This window comes from Elephas maximus, chromosome 20, assembly GCF_024166365.1.
Source record: "Elephas maximus indicus isolate mEleMax1 chromosome 20, mEleMax1 primary haplotype, whole genome shotgun sequence".
Classification (NCBI taxonomy): Eukaryota; Metazoa; Chordata; class Mammalia; order Proboscidea; family Elephantidae; genus Elephas; species Elephas maximus.
The window spans coordinates 56,629,779-56,652,457 of NC_064838.1; the positions used below are offsets into that span (position 1 = coordinate 56,629,779).

At 50.4% G+C, this 22,679-nt stretch overlaps 3 protein-coding genes across 8 annotated transcripts in view; 2 read left to right on the forward strand and 1 right to left on the reverse strand.

Moving 5' to 3' along the window:
* The window catches only part of DNAH1 (dynein axonemal heavy chain 1), an 81,092-nt gene extending 80,569 nt beyond the window's left edge, over window positions 1–523 (forward strand). For all 4 annotated transcript variants that reach the window (XM_049862502.1, XM_049862504.1, XM_049862503.1 and 1 more), the window contains one exon: window positions 229–523. In XM_049862502.1, coding sequence (XP_049718459.1) covers window positions 229–350 — 122 coding nt within the window. In that variant the 3' untranslated portion in view covers window positions 351–523. The remainder of the gene's footprint in view (window positions 1–228) is intronic.
* On the reverse strand, window positions 501–9,704 carry BAP1 (BRCA1 associated protein 1). Of its 2 annotated transcripts, XM_049862507.1 has the most exons (17): window positions 9,541–9,704; window positions 9,392–9,421; window positions 9,222–9,276; window positions 8,119–8,251; window positions 7,640–7,759; window positions 7,126–7,187; window positions 6,909–7,051; window positions 6,572–6,650; window positions 5,979–6,102; window positions 5,487–5,634; window positions 4,804–4,988; window positions 4,183–4,316; window positions 3,183–3,661; window positions 2,907–3,067; window positions 2,572–2,664; window positions 2,369–2,441; window positions 501–2,229 (listed from the first exon to the last, which is right to left on the reverse strand). In XM_049862507.1, exons 1-17 carry the CDS (start codon window positions 9,575–9,577, stop codon window positions 2,096–2,098), a joined length of 2,190 nt encoding a protein of 729 aa, XP_049718464.1. In that variant the 5' UTR covers window positions 9,578–9,704; the 3' UTR covers window positions 501–2,095. The 2 variants fall into 2 exon arrangements, 1 of the variants encoding a protein (XP_049718464.1); XR_007514419.1 differs by lacking the exon at window positions 501–2,229 and having other exon boundaries at window positions 2,572–2,719.
* Window positions 9,705–9,873: 169 nt separating this feature from the next.
* Window positions 9,874–22,407, forward strand: PHF7 (PHD finger protein 7). Of its 2 annotated transcripts, XM_049863189.1 has the most exons (11): window positions 9,874–10,599; window positions 12,148–12,260; window positions 13,037–13,089; window positions 13,522–13,613; window positions 18,464–18,565; window positions 18,957–19,081; window positions 19,533–19,692; window positions 20,299–20,405; window positions 21,258–21,374; window positions 21,801–21,925; window positions 22,128–22,407. In XM_049863189.1, the coding sequence occupies exons 2-11, from the start codon at window positions 12,217–12,219 to the stop codon at window positions 22,349–22,351; spliced, it is 1,149 nt and encodes a 382-aa protein (XP_049719146.1). In that variant the 5' UTR covers window positions 9,874–10,599; window positions 12,148–12,216; the 3' UTR covers window positions 22,352–22,407. The 2 variants fall into 2 exon arrangements, with proteins under 2 accessions (XP_049719146.1, XP_049719147.1); XM_049863190.1 differs by lacking the exons at window positions 9,874–10,599; window positions 21,258–21,374 and having other exon boundaries at window positions 11,874–12,260.
* The last annotated feature ends 272 nt before the right edge of the window (window positions 22,408–22,679 follow it).

A 22,679-nucleotide genomic window follows, 5' to 3' on the forward strand; every position in this document is an offset into this window, starting at 1 on the left:
TCTGTCAGAGAATGAATGAGCAAAGGTGTCAATTCCACCCCCATCCTCAACACCCACTGCAGTAACCCAGAGCAGGCTTCAGCCATGGCCAAACCCGCTCATCAGGCAGACTCCTCTTGGATCAGGGCCTCCTCCGTCTGTTGGGCCCACTACCCTTGCCTCTACCCTGTCCCTGCTGTAGTCGTGGCAGAGCATGGCCTAACACTCCCCTATCCTTGCCTGCTCCAGGAACGCTATCAACCACAGGCCACTCCACCAACTATGTCATTGCCGTGGAGATCCCCACCAGACTCCCCCAGCGACACTGGATAAAGCGTGGCGTGGCTCTCATCTGTGCCCTGGACTACTAGACTCGGACAGAAGGGTGGTGGAAGCATTAAAGTTGTTTTCAAAGCAGTCCAGCTGAGCCTTAGCCACTCGCTCAGCCCCTCTGTAGGACTCATCGCCAGGGAAGCAGGGCAGGCTGAATGTGGTCAGCAGGAGGCAGAATGGCAGAGGTGGCAGCTCTGGGCTGCTGTACCCATCCAAATGCATCAAGAGACGTGGGCCCCCCAGGTCCTAGCACCCCATCCAGTGAGGGCGAGCCAGGCAAGACCAGATGCTGGGACCAAGCCCCAGCACCTCTCCAGGCTGCAGAGCTGCCTCATCTGCTGAATGGTGTAGGCCCCCGTCCCCTCAGAGTGCACCCATGCCTATCCCAAAGACTCTGCCCCAGGATGGGAGGGCCAGATGCCCCAGGAATGCCCCTCATCATTCCGGTCACGGGGCCTCAGGCCCAGGTCTAGTCAGGTCCTTCACTTCCACAGCAGCCTTGCCTAAAGAGCTAGCCAGCAGCCACATGAGGGCCCGTTTCTTCAGAGTTTTATTCATTCACTGATCTGGTATTTACAGGGGCCGGCCAGAGGCGTCAGGAGAGGCAGCTGTCATGCCTGCCAGCCCCTCCCCCCCGCCCCCCTGCTGTCACTATGTACAGATAAAGGGTCTGCTTGGGTCACCTTCAGAACCACCTAAAGAGGCCATTGGGCTGTTTGGGGCTGAGCTCCAGGGGCAGTGCTGGGCTCATCACCCCTAGCATCAGGCCCCCTGGGAACCAGGGCTCCAGCAGGCTGTCTCAGTCCTGCTGCCTGCCCCCCCCCCACCCCCCGAGTGCCCTGCAGAGGCTGAGGAAGCTGGTGTGACAGGAGAGCTGAGTAGGGCCAGCTCCCTGCAAGCAGCCCTGCCTCTGCTATCCCCACCCTTACAGGAGGGAGACATAGTAATACTGAGGGCTGGGCAGAGGCTCCTGTGAGCCCGCAGGCTCCAGGGACAGAGACCTGGAGCCTGAGGCAGGCCCACAGCCAGGGCCACAACACTGAAGGCAAAGGGCCCAGGGCCTTGCCATGGAGAGCAGTCTCGACAAGCTTAACAGGCACCCATCAGCTCTAACACTTGTCTCTGATCAGGCCGTGGGACCCCAGGGAGGTTGCTCCTGCCGCCCTTGCTGGGACACACAGCCCCAGTCCCGCCCAGCAGCTGGGGTCCCTGAGTGCACAGCTCTCCAGAATGAGTAAAAAGGAGGCTGGCTTCCTCAGACAAGGACAGGCTGGCACTGGGGCTAGAGCAACAAGGCCCACCACCCACCCATGCCTCCAGCTGTGACCTTGTGGTTGTGACCCTGTGTGGTACAAGGACCATGGCCCACCTGGACGACAGCTGATAGGAGGAAAAGCAGAGTTGGGAAGCCAGCTATGTCAACACAGCAGTGGCAAGATGGGTTGGAGCCCAGAAAAATAGACGTCTCTGATAGATAAAATATATATTCTGCTGCCCAAGGCGGGAGGGCCAGGATCTGCCACTCCACAGCCGGCTGTGGAGGAAGCCGCAACATCTCGCAGCCCCAGCGCCAGCTGCTGCTTCCTGAGCACTATGGGGCTGCCCTGCCCTGCCAGGCCCTAGGGCACAACACCAAGAATCCTGGCCTAGCTCCCGTTCCCAGGGCCTGGGCTCTCTGCTTGGAACTATGTAGTAATACTGGGAGAAGGGAAGTGGGGCAAGGAAGGGGCCCTAGTGAGGGCCACGCGGCAAGAGCAGGCTGCAGAGTCAGGGCCAGCGGTCCTCACTGGCGCTTGGCCTTGTAGGGGCGTGAGCGTTTCCGCCTGTCAGGCTTCCTCTGCTTGTGGAGCCGGCCAATGCTGACCCCTTGGCGTCGCCGCACTGAGATGTTCTGCTCCACCAGGTTGGCCAGCATGCCTGTGGAGAGGCAGAGACCCTGAGCGGGTGGCTGCATGGCCAGCCTCAGGCCAGGAGCTGGGACTCTTATAGCCCTCACTGCCCGAGGGAGGGGAACCTGAGGGACATGCCAGGTAAGATGCAGCAGTCTGTCCCTCACCTTCCTGAGCCAGCATGGAGATGAAGGTGCAGATGAACTCATCATAGTTGTGGGTCCTTCTCTGGTCATCAATCTGCGGGAGAGGAGAAGGGTGAGGGCTCCAGAGCCCACCTCCCCAGAGCAGCTGGCAACTGACTCAGGAGGCAGCACCTCTGGGATAGCTGGCAGGTGCAGAGGACCAGGCAGCTAGAGAGATCACCCACCTTGAATTTCTTCCTCTTTTCCACTTCTTCCTTGAGGCAGGCCTCATAGTTTGCAATCTCAGCCTCCACACACTTCAGCAGTGCCAGCAACTCCTGCCAAAACCCAGCATTGCAACCATGGGGGGCGCCGTCCAGTGCCAAAGCCCCACTATGGGAAGGAAGGATAAGCAACCACGGTCCATGGGGTCTACTAAGGCCCTCTGTCACTCCATGTGCCTAGCTCCAGCCAACCCATACCCCAAAATCCCAATTAAGAACCCAGCACCTGGGCAGCAGTGCCCCAGGCCCTTCCCTGTCAGAACTGGAAGCTCCAAGAGAATGTCATGGAAGTTCACCTTGGGTGAGTACTTCTCCCCACTTAAGGGCTCACCGGGCCTGACCAGCCCAGTCTTCTCTCTGCTGTCTGCTGCTTCCGCCACCTCCTTCTCCTCTGGGCTGCTGGACCCCTGACTGCTTTGGCTCAGTCTGATGGAGGGTGAGGAGCCCTTCCCACCTTCTGGGGAGAGAAGGCACGAGAAGACCCTTCAGGACAGGACACTGAGTGGTCACCCAGCCACCTCCCTCCTCCCTACAAGGTGCACCAAGTGGCTAGTGAGCAGCCCGAGGCCCACCTGTCAGTGCCAGGGGGCTCAGCACACCATCCTCAGCCAGGTGCAGCAGGCCTGTGCTGATGACAGGACCCAGGTCACGTACAGCACGGTTGTAGCGTATGCAGTCAACACGCAACAGGCTGTCATCCTCGCCAAAAAGCACCTTGGAGATGTGGGAGGTGACAGGGCTGGAAGGCCGCGTCGGGTTGGCCGAGCGGATGGGCGAGCGCAGGGGCGAGTTGAAGGCACTGCCGATCTCGGAGGCTGTGTCCGTGCTCTCATTGCTGGGCGTGGGCGAGGGCTGCGAGTGCGTGGCCACTGCCACGGCCGGACTGCCAGCCCCGCTGCTCGTCTTGATAGACAGAGGGATCGAAAGGTCTTTTTGGGACTCTTTGAGCTTCTCAGCCAGGACATTGATAGTGTTGGGCTGCAGCACTGACAGTTGCCCATCCGCGGAGCCACTCAAGGGCCCTGGCTTCCCTGGTCCCTTCCGCTTGTATCTGTAGGGCCCAAGGGAAAGTGAGCCGAGAGCACAGGCTAGGTGACCACTCAGCAGAGCCCAGAATGGCCTCAACACATCCTGGCCTCCAGGGACTGACCCAAGAAGCTCCTCACACTGGGGCCAAGCAGCCTGACCCAGCCATGCCCAGCCTGGCACTTAAGCCGCAGCTGTGTATCATCTAGGAATACTTCCTCTGTTCCAACCACCTCACCTCACATCCATTGCCAATGGCATGTCTTCCTGCAAAGCTGCCCACCTGTTTCTCCTCCATCCCTGCCTCATCCAATCCTTTAGGACCCAAGAGAACATGCCTTGGTGTTAACGTGCCCAGCCCTGCCCTAAGCCCACCACCAACTCCTTGGGGGCCTGGGTCAGCCCCTTCATGCCAACCTCCCCAGGGTCCTGCATGCTGTAAGTGCTGAGCATTATCTGCTGAAGGGCATTCTCAGACAGGCTGGAAGGTTCAGGAAAGGCTCCACAGCACCCAGAGCCTGGCGCGCTGACAGAGCCAGGGCTGACCTAATGGCGGAGCTGGCATTCTGCATGTCATCCTCCTCATCATCCTCATAGTCATCCTCATCATCTGAGTACTGCTGGGGCGGCCGGACTGGGACTCTGCTGCGGCCTACGCCTGCTGCCAGGTCTTCCTCTTCCTGGGGCAGAGAAAGCCAGGGCAGTCATGAGCAGAGGGCCAGTCAGGCCAGGCCCAGCACTCACACAGAAAGCTAACTTGGTTCTCCAGGCTGTGTGGTGAATGCTTCCGGGTGCTCCAGCGCCCACTCTTGGCTCCTGGGCAGGCTGCTTCCCACCCACACCACTTGTCTACAGAAGGCTTCCAAGACAGAGTGCTCCGAAACACGTGCCTTTATGCTGCCAGCAGAACCCAATCATAGAGCTGTACCAAGGTGTATGTCCTAAATGGTAGCTGTACCAAGGTGTATGTCCTAAACACCACAGCTTACAGTCAGAGGGGCTCTCCCTGCCTCCCCAAACCCTGCCATTACGGGGGCCTCTGACACAGAGAAGCCTGGCAACCCAGGCCCAGGCAGAAGGCAGACACCAAGGAACTACCTGGGGAAACTGCCTGTTTCAGCCTCTCAAGAGAAGCCTGGAGGGAAAGCAAAAGTGCTCTCAGCTCACCTGCATGGGGGACTTGGCATAGTTGTGATTGTCCAGAAAGGCTGGCAGCCGCTGGACGATGGGGGTAGGGTTGGGGGGAACCCCATTGAGGTTGCTTCCTGGAGGCTTCACCACCAGCTTGGGTTTGCTGGGAGGGCTGTGGGTCGGGGCAGGTGGGCAGGAACCAGCCACCTCCTCTGCACCATCTGGGACACGGCAATGAGCACAGGCGGGGCCTTCAGCTGGAATCCTCCAGGAAGCTGTCCCCAGCCCACCATTTTTCCCAGTCCTGGGACACAGCACTACTCCCCGCTCCCTCCCCAGCAGCTGAGCCAGGGGGCCAAGTGGGAGTCAGCAAGCTCTGAGTCCACAGTCAGCCCACGGTGAGACAGGTAAGAGACGAGACAGGAAGAAAGGGAGGCAAAAAGAAAAAGGCCTCTTAAGACAGCAGGAGAGGGAGCGTGCATTACAAAGAGGCCCAGGGCCTGTGATGACAGCAGCCCTTTACAGGAGCCGTCTTTTAGGAGAGGACTGCTCTCCCCCACATCCCAGGGCACAGAGCTATGGGCACCAGGACCTCCCACAGGACCCTCTGCACTGCTGCCCAAGGCCATCCACAGAAAGACTTGCCCCCTGTGGCCTCCCAGATCAATCTGTGAGGGGGTGGCTCTGAGGCCCATAAGAGAGGCCCCAAGCCCCAGTACCTGTGTGGGTACCCTCGGAGGCCGCTGGGGCCCTGCTTGCCTCCAGCACTGGGGGGGACTTGCTGCTGGCTGGCTTGGACTCCTCAGGCAGCTGAGACTCCTGAGACTTATGGGTCTGAATCAGCTCTGGCTGTGTTACCCTAATCAGCTGAAAACAGAATTGGTGGTACAGAGGAGTGAGGGCAGACCCAGGCCACTTCATGGGGCAGTTAAGAGCCCTTGAGGGGCAGCAAAACAGCTTCGGCTCTGCCCACCCACTCACAGGGAAATAGGCTAGCCAAACCCACACCTCCTTTTAGATCTATTTTCCTACACACACCTCCCCACCAAGTCCCACCCTCCTCACAGAGGGAGCAAAAGGGAAGTAGCTCACTGAAACCCTAACCCGTAAGAGAGTGATATGGGAATCAGGAACAGATGCCTCAGTGGGGGTGGGAACGGGTGGGAATGGCCAAGCAGGCTGGGCAGAGGACAGCCAGGAGGGGCACCCACCTGCTGCAGGGCCTCCAGCACTGTTTGACGGTTCACCTTCAGAACGTGAAGCCTGGCCTCATATTTGATCCTGCGATCAGGCACCACCGCCATCAGGTTGAAGCGGATGTCATGGTAGGGCTCCCTGTAGTCACAGCCCCAGCCGTGAGAGCAGCCCCGACCCTGGACCCACCATCAGGTTGAGGCAGATTTCCTGGCAGGGCTCCCTGCAGTCACACTTGTAGCCATAGGTACAGGCCCCACCCTAATAGGTGGGAGCGGCTGGCCATGTACACCACACACCTGAGCTGGTGCCTTTCAATAAGCTGTGTGAGGAGCCTGTCAGGAAGTGAGCGAGCATACCTGGGCCGCCTCAGGGTCCCGAAAAGGCCTGCCCCTCCTCTGGCCCATCCCAGAGCACAGGCCACAGGCAGCCCAGAGAGAAAATGAGGCAAGGAGTTGGGAGTCCAGGATGTAAACCTGACCTTGCCAGATTCGCCATGTGGCCTTGCACAAGTCACCTGATCCCTCTCTGCCATGGTTCCTTTTCCTCTGTCCCTCCCAAAGGGGGCACAGCTCCAGAGGGTAGGGCAGGGCAGGCACAGGGCCCTTACCCTGCAGTGGCGAGGCCAATCCGCTCCATGATGACCCGCCGGGCCTTGTCTGTCCACTCCTCATCCTCCCCCCAGGGCCCTAGAGAAGACCAAGCCAATGAGTCAGTAGGCAGGAAACCCTGAGTCGGGCAGGCCAGCCACAGGAAGGAGGATGGAGAAGAGCAGTTGAGCCAAGGAGTCAAGGGCAGGCAGTGCAGGGTACCATCCTGGCCAGAACCAAATGTCCTCCACACCTACTCCCTGCCACCAGGTCCCCAAGTACCTGAGGACCCTGAGCCCCAGTTCTCTAAGACGCAAACAAAGGAATCCCAGTGGGCCCTGAGCTCATGGTACCTACCATGGTCAATGGGGTAGACCTTCAGCCCGTCCAGCTCAAAGAGCCGACCTGTGATCGGCACATAGCTGACAAAGTGGAACGCCTCCATGGTCCGCACCGCACTAAGGCCGTTCTGCTTCTCAGGGAGGTGGCGTGGCTCAGGCCTAGGAAAAGGCAGTCAGGACCCAAAAAGGGGCAACCCCCACTACCACCACTGCCTGCCACAGCTCCCACACACCTGGCATGGCTATTATGTGCCTTGGCCAACTCCGGGGCATTGCCAATTGCATATCCTTTGCTCTAGAGAAAAGAAAATATGGACACGTCAGAACAACTTCTCAGACAGGCCTCTGGGTGGGGGCACAGTTCCAGAGAGCAGGCCTGGAGGCGTTCCAGGAATCTGAAGTATAGATTGACACTTCTAAAGGACTAGTAGTGGGTAGAAGAGAGCGCTGGAGCACCAAAAAGTTGGGCTCTACTGACTTTGTACAGTAATCAGTGGACACTGGGAACAACACAGCCTAATAGGAAAAGTCCTGACACAAAAGGCCCTAACATGGTGTCACCTAGGAAAAGTCCCTTCCCTCTCTAGGACTGCCTCCTTCTCTGGTTTAAAACCAATTGCCTTACCCAATTATGTTAAGGGTCAAACATAACGAAGGGCCAAATGCCATGTAGTGGCATTACCAGCAGCCCTGGGGGTCAGATGTGCACAGCTGGCTGTGAGCCTGGACTAAGGTGCCACAGCCTACCTCAGGGCTGAAGCCTTTGGTGAAGTCCTTCATGCGACTCAGGGTGGGCCCCAGGTCCACATTGCTGCAGTTCAGGAGCACACTCAGCAGAGCATGAGTAGCACAAGAGTTGGGGATCAGCTGTGAAATCAAGAAGAGTCAGCCATATGCTGCACCCCTCACCCCAGTTCCTCAAGCCTATACTCACTGGGAATAAGGACTCAGAAAATGACAGTCATATCTGGACAACAACCCTAAGCTTTTCTCATCTTGGCCCAATATCTGCTCACTCAACAAACACCAATTAAATACTCACCAGGTGTCTGCGGATGCAGAGTGGGGAACAACTCCACACCAACCTGCCTAAAGGTGTTCCCAGGGTAGTGAATGAGAGCTCAGTATCTTCTCACAAGGGTTTCCTGCCTGCTCCCATTTCCCTTTCTCAAGCAAAGAAAATGGCAGCATCCCACCCTCCAGACAGAGCACAGAGCCCAGCAGACCTGGTGAGCAAAGAACATGTTATTCACAATTTCGTCGTCAATCACAGACGTATCATCCACCAAAGTAGAGACCTTGCGGCGGGACCGGCGCTCTTCGATCCATTTGAACAGGAAGATGAACCCATATACGGGGCTGGGGAAAGTAAGGGGCAGAGCCAGATAAGCCGAGGGGGCCAAAGCCAATCAGCATCCCTTTCTTTCTCCCTCTCTCCCCTTGCATCCTGTTACCACTCAGGTGTCCCTGCCAGAATCCCACTTCTCTCCTGACACTAGGCCCCCTGAGTGGTCCTGAGTGCTCCCATCCCAGAGGTCTACTGCAGGCAAAGCCAGGCATCAACTTCTGGTTGTGGTGCTCCAGGAGTCCACCCAGGCTCCTCACACCTAGAGCCTATGATTGCTGGATAACAGAAGAAAAGAGGGAATCGACGGCCCAGGGCAGGACTGGGTAGGAACACAAAGTAAGGTGGGAACCAAAACTCTTGTCTGATGAAGAACTTAAACGCTAATCCTCCCTTATGGACTCCAAGGTTGGGCCCCAATGCGGCCAGAAAAGAAAACAAACACACACACCAGCCCCTTCTTTCCCATGAAACAAAAAAGCAGACTTCTTGAGATGTCACCATAGCAGTCTCCCCACCCCTCTACTCTGTGGGGCCACCAGAACGAAAACCTGAGGAAGGCCACCTAGAAGAAGCCTTGTCAAACACCACATGCCAACCAATCCATACAGGTCCCTGTGTGAGATTTGAAACCACAGACACACATGGGCACATTAAAGCTGTAATTAACTAACCAATTACAGCTGCGAAAAGGCACTACGCGACCTTGATGGCAAGAAGGGACTTCCTATTGCAAGACCAGGAAAGGCATCTGAACTGTACCCCTGAAGGACAGTCAGGATTTGGATGAGGGGGAAGCAGAAAGGGAAGCACTGAGAGAATACTGAGAGGCTATCGGCTTGATTAGAAAGAGAATACCCATAGAGAAGGGATGTTTCCTTAATGAGACTGTACAACTTGGGGTTGCTGATACTGCTTCCCTCGAGGGGCACTCTTCCCCAGCCCTCCGGGTGTGAGGGGAGGCCCTGGCGCCAAGCCACTCACCCCTGACATTTGCTCTGAAGGTCATAGATCTCCTCTACCTGCACTCCTTTGACACCTGCGAACAGGAAAGGAAAGCGGTCGGGCAGGGTGGCCCCTGGCCCTGAAGAAGGCAGGCACAGGGGTGGGCGACCACAGCCCCGGTCCGGCGGCCAGAAGAGGCTCTTACTCACCGAAATCTTCCACCAGGAGGGTGAAGAGGCCTGGGTGGGGGCGACAAGAGACGGACAGGGTCAGACAGTCGCGTTCCCGCGGACGTGTGCCTGCCCATGGGCCCACCCGTGGCCCCCCTAGCCCCCGGCCCGCCCAACCCCCTTCTCACCCGGGTCGCTCTCTAGCTCCAGCCAGCCCTTATTCATCTTCCCGCGGGGCGGCCCCTCAGCGCCATGTCCAGGCCCTCCCGACCCACCGCCGCCCCCGCCGGGAGCCCCTGTCGCCCCCGGGGCTCCTCAGCCCCACACAGACAACGGGCCCCGCCGCGTCACCCGCCCGCGCCGGCGGTATTACGTCACCACGGAGCGACGGCTTCCGCCCCGCCCCTGGGCTCGTGTTGCGTCGGCCGGACCCCAGCGCGAGCACGAGCTCGGAGGCCGGCGCGCTCGCGAGGGAGGAAGGGGCGGGGCAGGGGCGGGGCTAGAGAAAGGGGTCGGGCCATGATGGCGCGCGGCCGTTAGCTCGCGGCCGTTAGCGGTCCGGTTTTGCCAACGGTCGGCGCCACGGTCGTCCCCGACGCTGTGGTTCCCGTGGGTCGCAGTCCGCGTGACCCGGCCCCCGTTAGCGCGCTCGCCCCTTTAGCCGGCGCAGTCACCGCGCGGGGCGGCCGCCCGTGAGGTAGTTACCACGGCTTGTGACAACGAATAAAGCTCCGGGACAGCGGCGCCCTCAGTGACAGCTGGGCGGGCGTCCCGGGCCGGGCGCTACGGTGAGGAGGGAGCGGCGGAGGCGACCTCCGGCCCGGCCCTGCACCAGCGGCTTGGCAGGCGCGACATGAGCCTGGTCCGGCACCCGCGGAATGCTCCTTGAGCCCCTTTTTTGGCTGTTACCTCCGAGGGACCGTTGTGGCCACACCGACACGTAGTTTCCAAATAAATCGTTGTTTAGTACTCTTGCGGCGGCGGGGCCGAACACGTTTATTTTTTCTTTTTAATTTTATCAACAAGCGTTTACCCAGCGTTTATCCAGTGAAACAACTTGGTAACTTTCAAGGGAGCATCCGCCCGTTTAGGAAATCACGGACTGAGCAGCTTGTGGAAGCCCGTATTTGCAACGTCCCAGCGCAAATGTTTTGAAGATCGTCCCATCTACTTGCAACCACCAGTGTGCACAGAATCCTATTCAAGGAACGTCTTGGTCCAGCGATGCAAAGAACTGAAGTGTCAAGGTTTCATTTTTCTATTGCTAGGTGGTCGCGATGTATCTATCCCCAGCGGCTGGGAGCTGGTCCGTAGTCTGCCAGAGTGGATTCTTCCTGGGGATGGCATAGTTAGTGCACGCCCTACTCGCTCCTCTTCCAGCCTGTTGGGAAAGAAGCACCAACATCATTACCTCTGCAACTGCAACTCATAGGTCGGGAGAGGAGATTGAGCAAACACAAAGATAGGAAGGGTGGCATAGCCGTGGTTTTCAGACTGCTTAATTGTCTTAGTGGTTGTATTCATGCAGAATAGTTGAAAGTCCCTGAAGATACTCATGTTCTCAACCGTGATCTGAGGACGTGGGCACTGGAGCTTATGTCTCTAGAATGATCTAACTTACTCAGCTCTTCTAAGAAATGCTGGACTAGGTAGAGTCCTTCTTAGGGGTGGGTTTTGCCAGTAGGCTGTCTCTCACTGGGCAGAGTGCTTGCTTTGTTGTTGCTTGCCTTTGTCAGCCCAAATCCCACAGGCTTTTGTTCCCAGGGAGGTGCTACCTTATCTAACTTTTACTGGGTAGAATTAAGGCACCCATGCTTGGGGACAAAAGTAGCCTTTTTTTCCTGGATGCTACTTCATGCATTTGTTGTTGTTAGGTGCCGTCGGGTCGGCTCTGACTCATAGTGACCCCATATACTGCAGGACAAAACACTGCGCCATCCTCATGATAGTTGTTATGCTTGAGCCCATTGTTGTGCCCACTGTGTCAATCTCGTTGAGACTCTTCCTCTTTTTCACTGACCCTCTGCTTTACCAAGCATGATGTCCTTCTCTAGGGACTGACCCCTCCTGATAACATGTCCAAAGTATGTGAGACATAGTCTCACCATCCTTACTTCTAAGAAGCATTCCGGTTGTACTTTTTCCAAGATAGATTTATTCATTCTTTTGGCAGTACATGATATATTCAGTATTCTTCACCAACATCATGATTCAAAGGTGTCAATTCTTTTTTGGTCTTCCTTATTCACTGCCCAGCTTTTGCATGCATGTGAGGCAGTTAAAAACACCATGGCTTGAGTCAGGTGCACCTTAGTCTTTAGACTGACATCATGCATTTAGTGGGTACAAATAAAGAACCACTTAGCTCCATCAAGCAATGGTCCCAAGTTCTTATACTGCTGTGTGATAGCAGTATAACATGGTAGTTAGTGTTGGTCTCTGGAGCCAGGCTAACCCAACCTACTACCGCCGAGTACTTGGGTTCAAATCCCACCTATACATTACTTACTATGACCTTGGACAAGTTAATTAACCTGTGTCTCAGTTTCCTCATCTCGAAAATGGGGGTAGTAGTAGTAGTACCTACTGCATGAGTTAACACATGTAAAAACACCTAGAGCAGTTTTTGGCATGACTTAATAGTTATCAGCTGTTATCAGCACTGATACAGGGTGAGTCCCTCATTCCATCACTTGTTTGGGAGGTGAAGGGCACCATTGGTTTGATTGACCCCATAGAACTTGATAATCAAATGTGGAATTAAATTGCTGACTAAGCCCTGCTTATATTTATAGCTGGAAGAGCCTGAATTGTTGTAGCAATAGTATAGAAGAATTCAAGAGAGGAGAGAGAGGCAGCTGCGAATGAAGACTATAAAAGAAAAGAAGAAGGAACACCAAAGATTGAGGTAGAGTAGGTGACATTAGGGAGTTTGGGAGAAATTGTCCAATGGCCTGTAGTAAATGCTGCACTTTTTGCCCTCTTTGGCATGGTGTTGGGGGCTGGAGTTGGGCACCTTCAAATGACCCTAGAAGCTGCCCAGTAACTTATCACCCCAGGGTCGTCCCTAGTAGCAAAGTGCTAGCTCTGCAGTCCTACTGCCTTGGTTCATAGCCTGGCTCTGACACTTGCTAACTTCGTGACTTGGGACATGTTACTTCATTCCTTTATGCCTCAATTTCCTTGTCTGGAAAATGTGCGTAATAATTGAACCCGCTTTTTAGAGTGTTCTGTAGATTCATTGAGTTAATACATATAAAATGCTGAGAATAATGCCTAGCAAATAGGACATACTCAATCAAGGTTAACTATTACCATTTTTAGTATGCTTTGTGAAGTCAGTACAACCTGAGATTCCGAGTACACGGCAGAAGAAGCGGTAAAAGATTAAAAGGGGTCTTGTTCTTTTTTTTTTGTTCTTACGTTCATTCAGTCATTAGAATTGAGCACCTATAGGAACTGGGGACAGAAAGACAGTTGTGATCTGGTCCCAACCCTCACATAACTTAGTGGGTATGTTTGGTGCTTTCAAAAAATGTGAACTATGAAAAGAAACTGATGTCATGGTCTTTAGATGTTTTGGTCCTTCATCAGACCCATGGAAGGCATTTAGAGGAAAATTTTAGAAAGGGGGTCGACAGGGTCCTCAAAGATCATCTTGTACGTCTCCCTTCTCTTGTATAGAAAATCTGCCAAGACTAGGAGGGTAACCCAGAGGAAGCCATCTTCAGGGCCTGGTAAGAACTAGAGGTTCTGTTCAGCCATTGCCTCCTGACCTCAGCAAAGAGGGCCACCTGTGTGGGGCAGCGAACTTGCTTCTCTCACTGTCAACCCTACTTCCCAGATTCTCCAATATCCTCAAGAAGTTGGGATCTGTAATTTTAAAATTTCATGTCTAAAGTTCAAGAAACAAGTTAATTAAAATAAAGCTACTTGAGATAAGAAATGAACACTTGCAGCCAACTCCTTCAATGTGACCATAATTATACAAAAGTCTAGCTTATGCCAAGTAACACCACCTCCCAACCTCGACTCCTTGCCAAAATGAACCTCTTCCTGATACTCTGTTCCATCTTGTGCTTACATGATTGTGTTCCCACTCTTCTCTTTCATTCTGATGGTCAACTTGAGTCAAACCTGTAGTTAATTCTTAACGTGATCTCTTCCAGTCTGTCGGCTATGCCTTCAAGAACCTGGGGATCCTGAAAAATTAGGGGAATTTCTTCAGAAAGAGGATCTTGGCGTGCATTATTTCTGTCTTGTGAGTATAAAGTCTCCTTTGCTTTGAATATCCTCTGGCTTTTGCTCTACAGTCTATTCTCATTTGTGCATCCAGCCTTAGGTCCATAGCCCTGTTTGCTTGGTGTGTTTTTTTTTTAATAGCTTTTTTTTTTAATCGAGTTTTATAAAAGTAATACAGTTACCTGGTAAAATATGTAAAAGTAATACATGTACTGGGTATAAAATCCTGACAGTATAAAGTATGAACAACAAAAAGTAAGTCTCCTCCCAAACAATATTCCCAGTCCTTCCTCTCTACAAGCTGCTATCAACAGTTTATTGATAAACTGTCCTTCTAGTTATTTTTTCTCCAATACTCTTTTTTTCATTAGATATCATTTAATACTATAAAATGTACCAATTTTAAGTGTACAATTTGATGAATTTTGGTAAACGTATCCCCATGTAACCACTGTCTCGATCAAAATAAACGACATTGCCCAGATTTACTGGTCTGACAAAGACTAGAGGAACTTGGAGACTGTGGCCCCCTGACACCCTTTTAACTCAGACCTGAGGTCCCTCTCAAAGTTCACCCTTCAGCCACAGATGAGACAGGTCTATAAAGCAAACAATAACAACACACATGAGGAACTTGCTTCTTAGTACAACCAAGTATGTAAGACCAAATGGGCAACACCTGCCCAAAAGCAAAGACAAGAAGGCAGGAAGGGACAGGAAAATGGAACAAATGGAAACGGGGAACCTGGAGTGAAAGGGGAAGAATGTTACATCACAGGTATTGCAACTAGCCACAAAACAATTCAGATATAAATTGTTGAATTAGAAACTAATTTGCTCTGTAAACTTTCACCTAAAGCACAATAAAAAGAAAAATAAATAAGCAACATTTCTATGACCCCAGAAAGTTTTCTCTTGCTCCCTTCTAGTCAGTTCCCCCGGGATATCACTGTTCTGATCTCTGTCACCATAGATTACTTTTGCCTGTTCTTATACTTCATGTAAATGCAGTCATATGGTATGCAGTCTTTTGTGTCTGGCTTTTTCTAAGCATAGTGATTTTGAAATTCATCCATGTTGTTGGATGTGTCAGATCTTGATCCTTTTTATTTTCCAGCAGTATTCTATTACATGAATATACTACAATTTGTTTATCTGTTCACATGTTGATGGACATTTGAATTGTTTCCATTTTGGGACTATGAATAAAGCTGCTATGAATATTCATGTGCAAGTCTTTTTGTAGACATGTGTTTTCACTTCTCTTGAGTAAACACCTAAGAGTGGAATTGCTGGTTGTATGCTAACTATACGTTTATGTAAAATTGCCAAATCATTTTCCAAAGTGGTTGTATGAGTTTACACTTCCACTAGCAATTTATGAGTGTTCCAGTTGCACAATATTCTTGCCAAAATTTGGTATTGTCAGTCTTTTTCATTATAACCATTCTACTGGGGGTGTATTGATATCTCATTGTAGTTTTAATTTGCATCTCTTTAATGACTAAAGATGATGAGCTTCTTCTCATGTGCTTATTGGCCATTCACACATTTTGTTTTGCCAAGTGTCCATACAAATATTTTGCCTATTTAAAAAATTGTGTTGTTTGTCTTACAATTGAGTTGTAATAGTTCTTTATATATTCTGGATATAAATCCTTTTTCAGATATGGGTATTTTGACTATTTTCTCCCAATCTGTGGCCTGTCTTTTCATTTTCTTAATGGTACCTTTCGAAGAACAAAAGTTTTTAATTTTGATGAAGTCCAATTTACCAGTTTTTTTCTTTTATGGCTAGTGTTTTTGTGTGTCCCAAGAAATCTTTGCCTAACCATTGAAATACATTGGTGCCTTTTTCAAAAATCTACTGACCATTTATCTGTGAATCTAGTTCTGAATGATCTATTTTATGACATTGACCTATGTGTCTATCCTTACACCAATACCACACTGTCTTGATTATTGTGGCTTTATACTATCTTGAATTTAAGCATTGTAAATTCTCCAAACTTTGCCAAGATTGTTTTGGCTATAGGTCTTTTTCTTTCCCATATAAACTTTTTATTAAGCTTGTCAATTTTTCTTTAAAGAAATACTACTGGAATTATGAATGCATTGGATTTATAGATCAGTTTAGGAAAAATTGATAATATTGAATCTTATTCATGAACACGGTATATGTCTACTTTTTTGAGTCTTTTAAAATTTAATCTCAGGAGTATTTTGTGGTTTTAGTGAGGTGGTCTTACACATCTTTTGTGAAATGTATTCCTAAATATTTTGTGGTTCTTATGCTATTATAAATAACATTTTAAAACTTCATTTTCCAGTTAATTGTTTCTGGTATATAGAAGTACGATTAACTTTTGTACATTGACTTTATATCTTGCAATCTTGCTAAATTCACCGATTAGTTCAGTGGTTTGGTTTTGTTTTTTGGTAAATGCCCTAGTATCTTCTGTGTACACGATCATGTCATGTGTGAATAAAGACAGTTCTACTTCTTCCTTTCCAATCTTTATGTCTTTTATTTTTTTATTCTTGCCTTATTGTACTGGCTAGGACCTTCAACCTAATGTTAAACAGAAGTGGTGTGAGTGGCTATCCCTGTCTTGTTCCCAACATCAGGTGACAGCAGCCAGTTTTACACCATTAAATATGATGTTAGCTGTAGGGCTTTTGTAGATACCTTTTATCTAATTGAGGAAGTTTCCTTTTATTCCTAGTTTGCAGAGTGTATCATCAATGTGTATTGAATTTTGTCAACTGCCTTTTCTAGATGTGTTGAGATGATTATGATTTTTCTCCTTTATTTTGTTAATGTAGTTTATTGTATTGGTTGACTTCTTTGATGTTAAACTAACCTTGCATTCCTGTTGTAAACCCTACTTGGTCATGATGTATTATGCTTTTTTATAGTGCTGGGTTCAATTTGCTGACATTTTGTTTCATTTTAACATCTATGCTCACTAGAAAGACCAGTTTGTAATTTTCCTGTCATGAATCCTGTCAGATTTTGGTGTCAGGACTTTGTTAATTTTGATGCATTTGTAAGCATATACATTTTTAACATAAAAGCAAACATACTGTACTTAGTGTTTTGAATCTGGCTTTCTTCATGTAATATATTTTGGGGGAGCTTTCCATATAGAGACACCCTGGTGGCACAGTGCTTAAGACCTTGGCTGCTAACCAAAAGGTCAGCCGCTCGAATCCACTAGCCACTCCTTGGAAACCCTGTGGGGCAGTTCTACCCTGTCCTGTAAGGTTGCTGTGAGTTGGAATTGACTCAACAGCTACAGGTTTTTTGGTTCCATATACAACATATAGATCTCTTTTTTAATTAAAAAAAAAAATAGCTAATTAATATTCCATGGGGCAGTTCTGCTGTCCTGTAGGGTCACTTATGAGTCAGAATCAACTCAATGGCAATGGGTTTTTGTTTGGTTTGCTTTGGTATGAGTGTACCAGAAAGTATTAAACCAAACCTCTATTAAAGAACATTTAGATTGTTTCTAATCTTTCATTATTGATTTTCTCTGTTTATAGAAATAATACATGCCCCTTGTAGAAGACATGAATAATACTTAAAAATATAAAGAAAATAGAAGCCATTCATATGATCTTAAAAACTTGAAATAATCAGTATTAAAGTATATATTTTATATGTTTAAAACATAATTGGGAACATACAGCTTTAATTCCAAGTGACCTCAAAATCACCCAGCCTTTAGGGTCACCTTTTCTAAAACGTTAAAATCTAATAACCTGAGCTTCCATTTCACATCATTACTGCAGGAAGTCCAGCACCCTCCCCAATATTCCATAACATTCTTGTTGTGGGGGAGGGGGCAGGTGGTGCTGACATTCTACCATCCTGTGTAACAGATCAGTTTAGCCACTTGTGTCCTTGATTTCTCATTTCAGACTTTGCTTTGGGGACTTCTTAGAAACAAAAGACCCTTTAAAGTATGTTTTTAAAGGAAAGTGCAGTGCAAGTCCTCCCCTTCTGAAACGCAGAATGTCTACAGTCAGGAGCTTGTGTCTCCTTTCCTGTACAGAATACGCCCTGACAAGAGTATTTATTTGGGGCAGCAGAGCAGCAGGGGTGACAGTGTGGGTTCTGTGGGCTTGGGGATGAATGCCAGCCCTGTTGCCTCCTCGCTGTGTGACCTTGGCTGAGTCACTTCCCCTGCAGCACCTCATTGTGGAATCTGAGGAGCCTACAATTGGATCCTCACTAGCATCTGTATTACAGGGTTGTGGTGAACATAAAATGAGTCAGTACACAGGGAGCGTTTTCCCCTAAGCGCCCAACACACGACAGCAGTCCTCAGTAAATGAGAGGCACACAGCACGAAGGTGGCACAGAGCCCAGGGTTTAGAGCTCTGTGGCCTTGAGCAGGTCACATCATCGTTCCTATAAAATGAGATGATAATACAATGAAACCTGTGAGAGTGGGAACTCAATGGGACTGCCTTGTTTTTCTGGGTCTCGCAAGGTCTCTGCTTTGACAGTGTGCAGTCTTACCTACTTTTCCATTGCTATCTATTAAGGGAAAGTATTTGAGTTTTCCTTCTCTGATAGGCTTCCGCCTTCCAGAGGTTCCATCTTTGACAGGTTTTACTATGGAACCTACCTCCTATGGTTGTTACAAGGATTAAATGAGTTAAAATTTGAATGGCCCGTAGAAGAGCACCCAACACATAGTGCTGTATGAGCCTATGTTAAAGAAATGACACTCTAAACGCAGTCCATATTCCACCAAGCTCGGTTTCTTAGCTCTCTGCCTACCCTGGCATCCTCCACACCCTACTGCACTGTGTCACTGATCACCAATGCTGACGGCCTGGTTCTGCTGCCCGCAGATCCTATCTAGCAAGCTGCCTCAGAGGGGCCAGTCTAACAGAGGTTTCCATGGATTCCTGCCTGAAGACATCAAAAAAGAGGCAGCCCGGGCTTCTAGGAAGGTTAGAATCCCCTGAAATGGGGGCCTTGGGGTAGGCCTGGTTTTCTCTGCCTCTTCTCACATCCTTCTCATCGTTCTGTTTCTGTTCTTTTCCCTGGTTGCTTGCTTAGAAGTCAAAGGACTCTTGGATTTCCCAAGAGGTCCTTCCTTTAAATTCCGTACTCCTCTGGGGGGTCACGGCCTAAACTAGGAGAGGGAGCAACATCCCGAGCAAATAAAGGAGGATTAATTCTGTGCTGCTTGAAGCTCAGCTTCAGGAGCCCCAGCACTTTCAGGAGCACTGAGGGAGGGGAGTGCTGTGGTTTCGCAGGGTTTCCATCCCATAGAATGATGCACTGCAGGCCGTCTGTCTTTCCTGGGGTCCTGAGCACTGGCTGCGATCTCATTTGCAGATCTGCTTTGTGTGCAAGAAAAAGGGAGCTGCCATCCACTGCCAGAAAGATCATTGCGTCAGAAACTTCCATCTGCCTTGTGGCCAAGAAAGGGGTTGCCTTTCACAATTTTTTGGAGAGTACAAGTAAGTGATAAAGGAGGAAAGTGGAGCTGCCTTTTTGTAACTTGCTTTTTAGCTGTTAATGAAATCAGAGTTTGGTTCTCACCGGCCTGTGTTAATTTAGCAGTCGGTCTGCCCCTCCATTCAGTAATGGGAAACAGTGTCTTAATTTGGACATTTCATGGGGGTTACTTCTTGCTTCCCAACCCCTTCTTAAATTACAAACAGCTGGGGTTCTTAGACAGCTGCTCAGAGCTCAGTGGGCTTTTAGGAACGGAGGCTGTGGAGACAGTCCCGGGAGCTTTGCTCCGTGAGAGAGCAGCCGTGAGAAGGTGTGTTCTGCGCCCTTGCTTCCTCTTCATGAGAATGGATGTTCACTGAGCACTGCCTGGGTGGTTGATTGCCCTTCCTAGGCCAGGTCCCTGGAAACACTATCAGTCAACAATCAGAAACCAAGTCTGTTCTTCTGACACAGATCATTTTGTGGAAAACATCGCCCAACACAGGACATCAAACGGGGGGACATGGGGGAGGAAAGCTGCGTCTTGTGTTGTGAAGATTTATCCCAAGCGAGTGTTGAAAACATCCAGAGCCCGTGTTGTAGTCAAACCATCTACCACCGCAAGTGCATACAGGTGGGGCTTTCTCTGTCCTCTTACCTTCCACAATGGCTCTAGTTCTCTGCCTGGAACCACAATGGCCTGGCAATGCGTGGGGGCATCTCAGCTTCAGAGCTCCCTTCTGGAGGCCTGAATGCAGGTGGTTCCAGGCAGTTGGAGGAACCTCAGCCCGGCCTTTGGTCATGCTTGGCGAGTAGGACCTCACCCATGATAAGATTCAGACTGAGCAAAAGCCTCAGGTTGCTAAAGAGGCTCATCCTAGAGTAAGTCTGTAGTCTCAAAATCAGCCTTGCTTCCTGGAATGAAAGAAAAAGAAACATACCCAGGTATCTGACCCCTTCTGGGTCAGAACTGCCAAGCCCCATGGCTGAAGACGACAGCTGAGGCTCACCTGGAAACTCTCTTGAAAGCCATTTGTCCCAGGTGACTGTGTAACACCCAAATTTGTAGCCCCCACGGGTAGCCCATCCCCACTTCTTCCCCCAGAGCCCCCAGCCAAGCTCTCACCTTCCCCTCTCACCAGTTAATGATGTGCTCTTTTTGGGATGTGGGTGGGGGTGGAAAGAAGGTGGTGAAAGGCAATGTTTACCAAGACAAAGCTCTCCCACGTTTCTCTTACAGAAGTATGCCCACACGTCAGCAAAACATTTCTTCAAATGTCCACAGTGTAACAATCGAGAAGAGTTTCCTCAAGAAATGCTAAGAATGGGAATTCACATTCCAGACAGGTAGTAGAAATTCTAATGCAGAAACTCCCAGGGAGTGGGTTGCTGAGATCTAGAGAGGAGGTGAGTGTGAGGATAGTTCAGAGAGTGAAGAAGCAGCTGTTGTTGTGTGCCATCCCATTGATTCTGACTCATAGCAATCCTATAAAAAATAGGACAGAGCAAAACTGCCCCATATTTTTCAAGGCTATAATCTTTACAGAAGCTGACTGCCACATGTTTCTCCAGTGGAGCTGCTGGTGGGTTCAAACCTCTGACCTTTTGGTTTAGCAGCCTAGCACTTAACCACTGCACCACCATAGCTCCTTGAAGACAAAGCAAGGCATTAAAATCAGGGCTTTGAACTGGTTCCTTCCGGAACCCCTGCTGAAAATGTGCATTTCTAACAAGTTCTCAGGAAGTTATAAGAATCACCGGGGGATCTTGTTAAAGTAGATTCTGAATCAGTATACCTGCGGTGGAAATGCAGATTCTCAGCATGGGTTCAAACTGGAAGGGACCAATTCAGAAGCACTGACTGAAACACAGTGAAGAGGGAAGGGGTAGAGGGAGCGCTTTTCAACTATCAAAAGAAATAAGGAGGAAGAGGGTTCGGAAAAGGGTACCTTGGGAGTCAGAATTCCCTGGGGGGTTGGGTTCTTGGATCTAGGGTGGAACTAAGGAACCCCCATGTTTCACTCAGCCTGCTTCAGCCCTCTCCACGCCACTCGCCCACCCTTGTTGAAAGTGGTCCGGCAGCCTGTGTTGAGCTCTTTCGCTGTGCCTAGCTTTAGTTCTTCCTGGTTCTTGCCCGGTGGATGAAGATTCACCACCTGAATGTGTGTTGCTTACTCACTATTTCTTCTCCCGCTGCAGAGATGCCGCCTGGGAACTCGAGCCAGGGGCTTTCTCGGAGTTGTATCAGCGCTATCAGCATTGTGATGCCCCCACTTGTCTGTATGAACAAGGCAGAGACAGCTTTGAGGACGAAGGGTAGGGAAGGGCTCCTGGCTGAGAAAGAGCTCTTACCGTCGCCATCTTAGAGTTAGACTCCGGCACAGTTATTGTGAGCCAGAAAAGCTCTTCTGCCTGCGGACAGTTACTAAGTCCCATCCTTAACCAACCCCTGACTCATTCATGTGCAGGTGAACAGGTCTTTCTCTGCAAAGTCTGCTTCTCCTTGTGCCCAATGGAGAGACACTGAGGGCCAATTCCTTTGTAAATCCACCTTGCAAATGGCTGTGCCTGAAGGCAGGCCCTAGGGTCAGCACGCAGCCTCTCTGAGCCACACATCCACTAGGGGTAAAATGTATAGTAGAAATGCCTGGGGAGCCTTCAGCACAGGCCTGACCCAGAGCGAACATCCTGAGAGGTAGTACTCTATTTGCCCACACAACTCTTCCTTGGCTCTTTCTGTAGGAGGTGGCGCCTTGTTCTTTGTGCTACATGCGGATCCCACGGAACCCACAGGGACTGCTCCTCTCTTAGATCCAACAATAAGAAATGGGAGTGTGAAGAGTGTGCACCTTCCGCTTCAACCACAGGTGGGACTGGAGGGATGGCCTGATCTGGAGAGGTGGTGGGGGTGGGAAGAGGAGGGTTGTGGTGCCTGGGAAAGGAGGAAGGCATGCCACCAGAGTGGGCTTGTCACTGGCACCTTCAGTTTTGAAAGGTTAAGGGAGGGTTAGAGGCTCTGCGCCTAGGCTAGGCAGAGCATTGAGTGTTCTTTCACCGTTCTTTGCTCAGACTACACACCTGGAAACTCAAGTGACATCCCCTGCTGTAGCAGCACCTTCCACCCCGAGGAGCACTTCTGCACGGACCCCAGCCTGGAAGAGAACCCAGGCCCTTCTTGGACTGACTGGCCAGGACCTTCCTTATTAGAAAAGCCAGAATCCTCTGGCAGCAGGAGGAGCTGTTCCTGGCGGTCCAAGGGTGTCAGAATCACTAAGTGCTCCAAAAAAAAGTAGCAGCTTCTGATTTGTCACTGCCAAGCACAGTTGAGTATGAAGCTTCACTCCATTGGGTTTGGGGGAGGGAGCACTTTGGGGCTATGAGACAAGAAAGGGGGGCCAGCAGTAAGACCTGGAGCTATGGGAAGAGAAGTCCGGGGAGGATGGGTCCAGAGGCCAACAGCGGAACATGTTTGTGGCAACGAGAGCACCTCCACTCTCCTCTCCCTGATTCCCAGATGGCCTTTCTTCTTCTCTTCTTCCACCAAGATTCTTCCACCTTCATCTGGTTCTCATATGCCTCTTCTTCCTTCACTCACGTTTTTTATGTAAATAAACGTTTTCT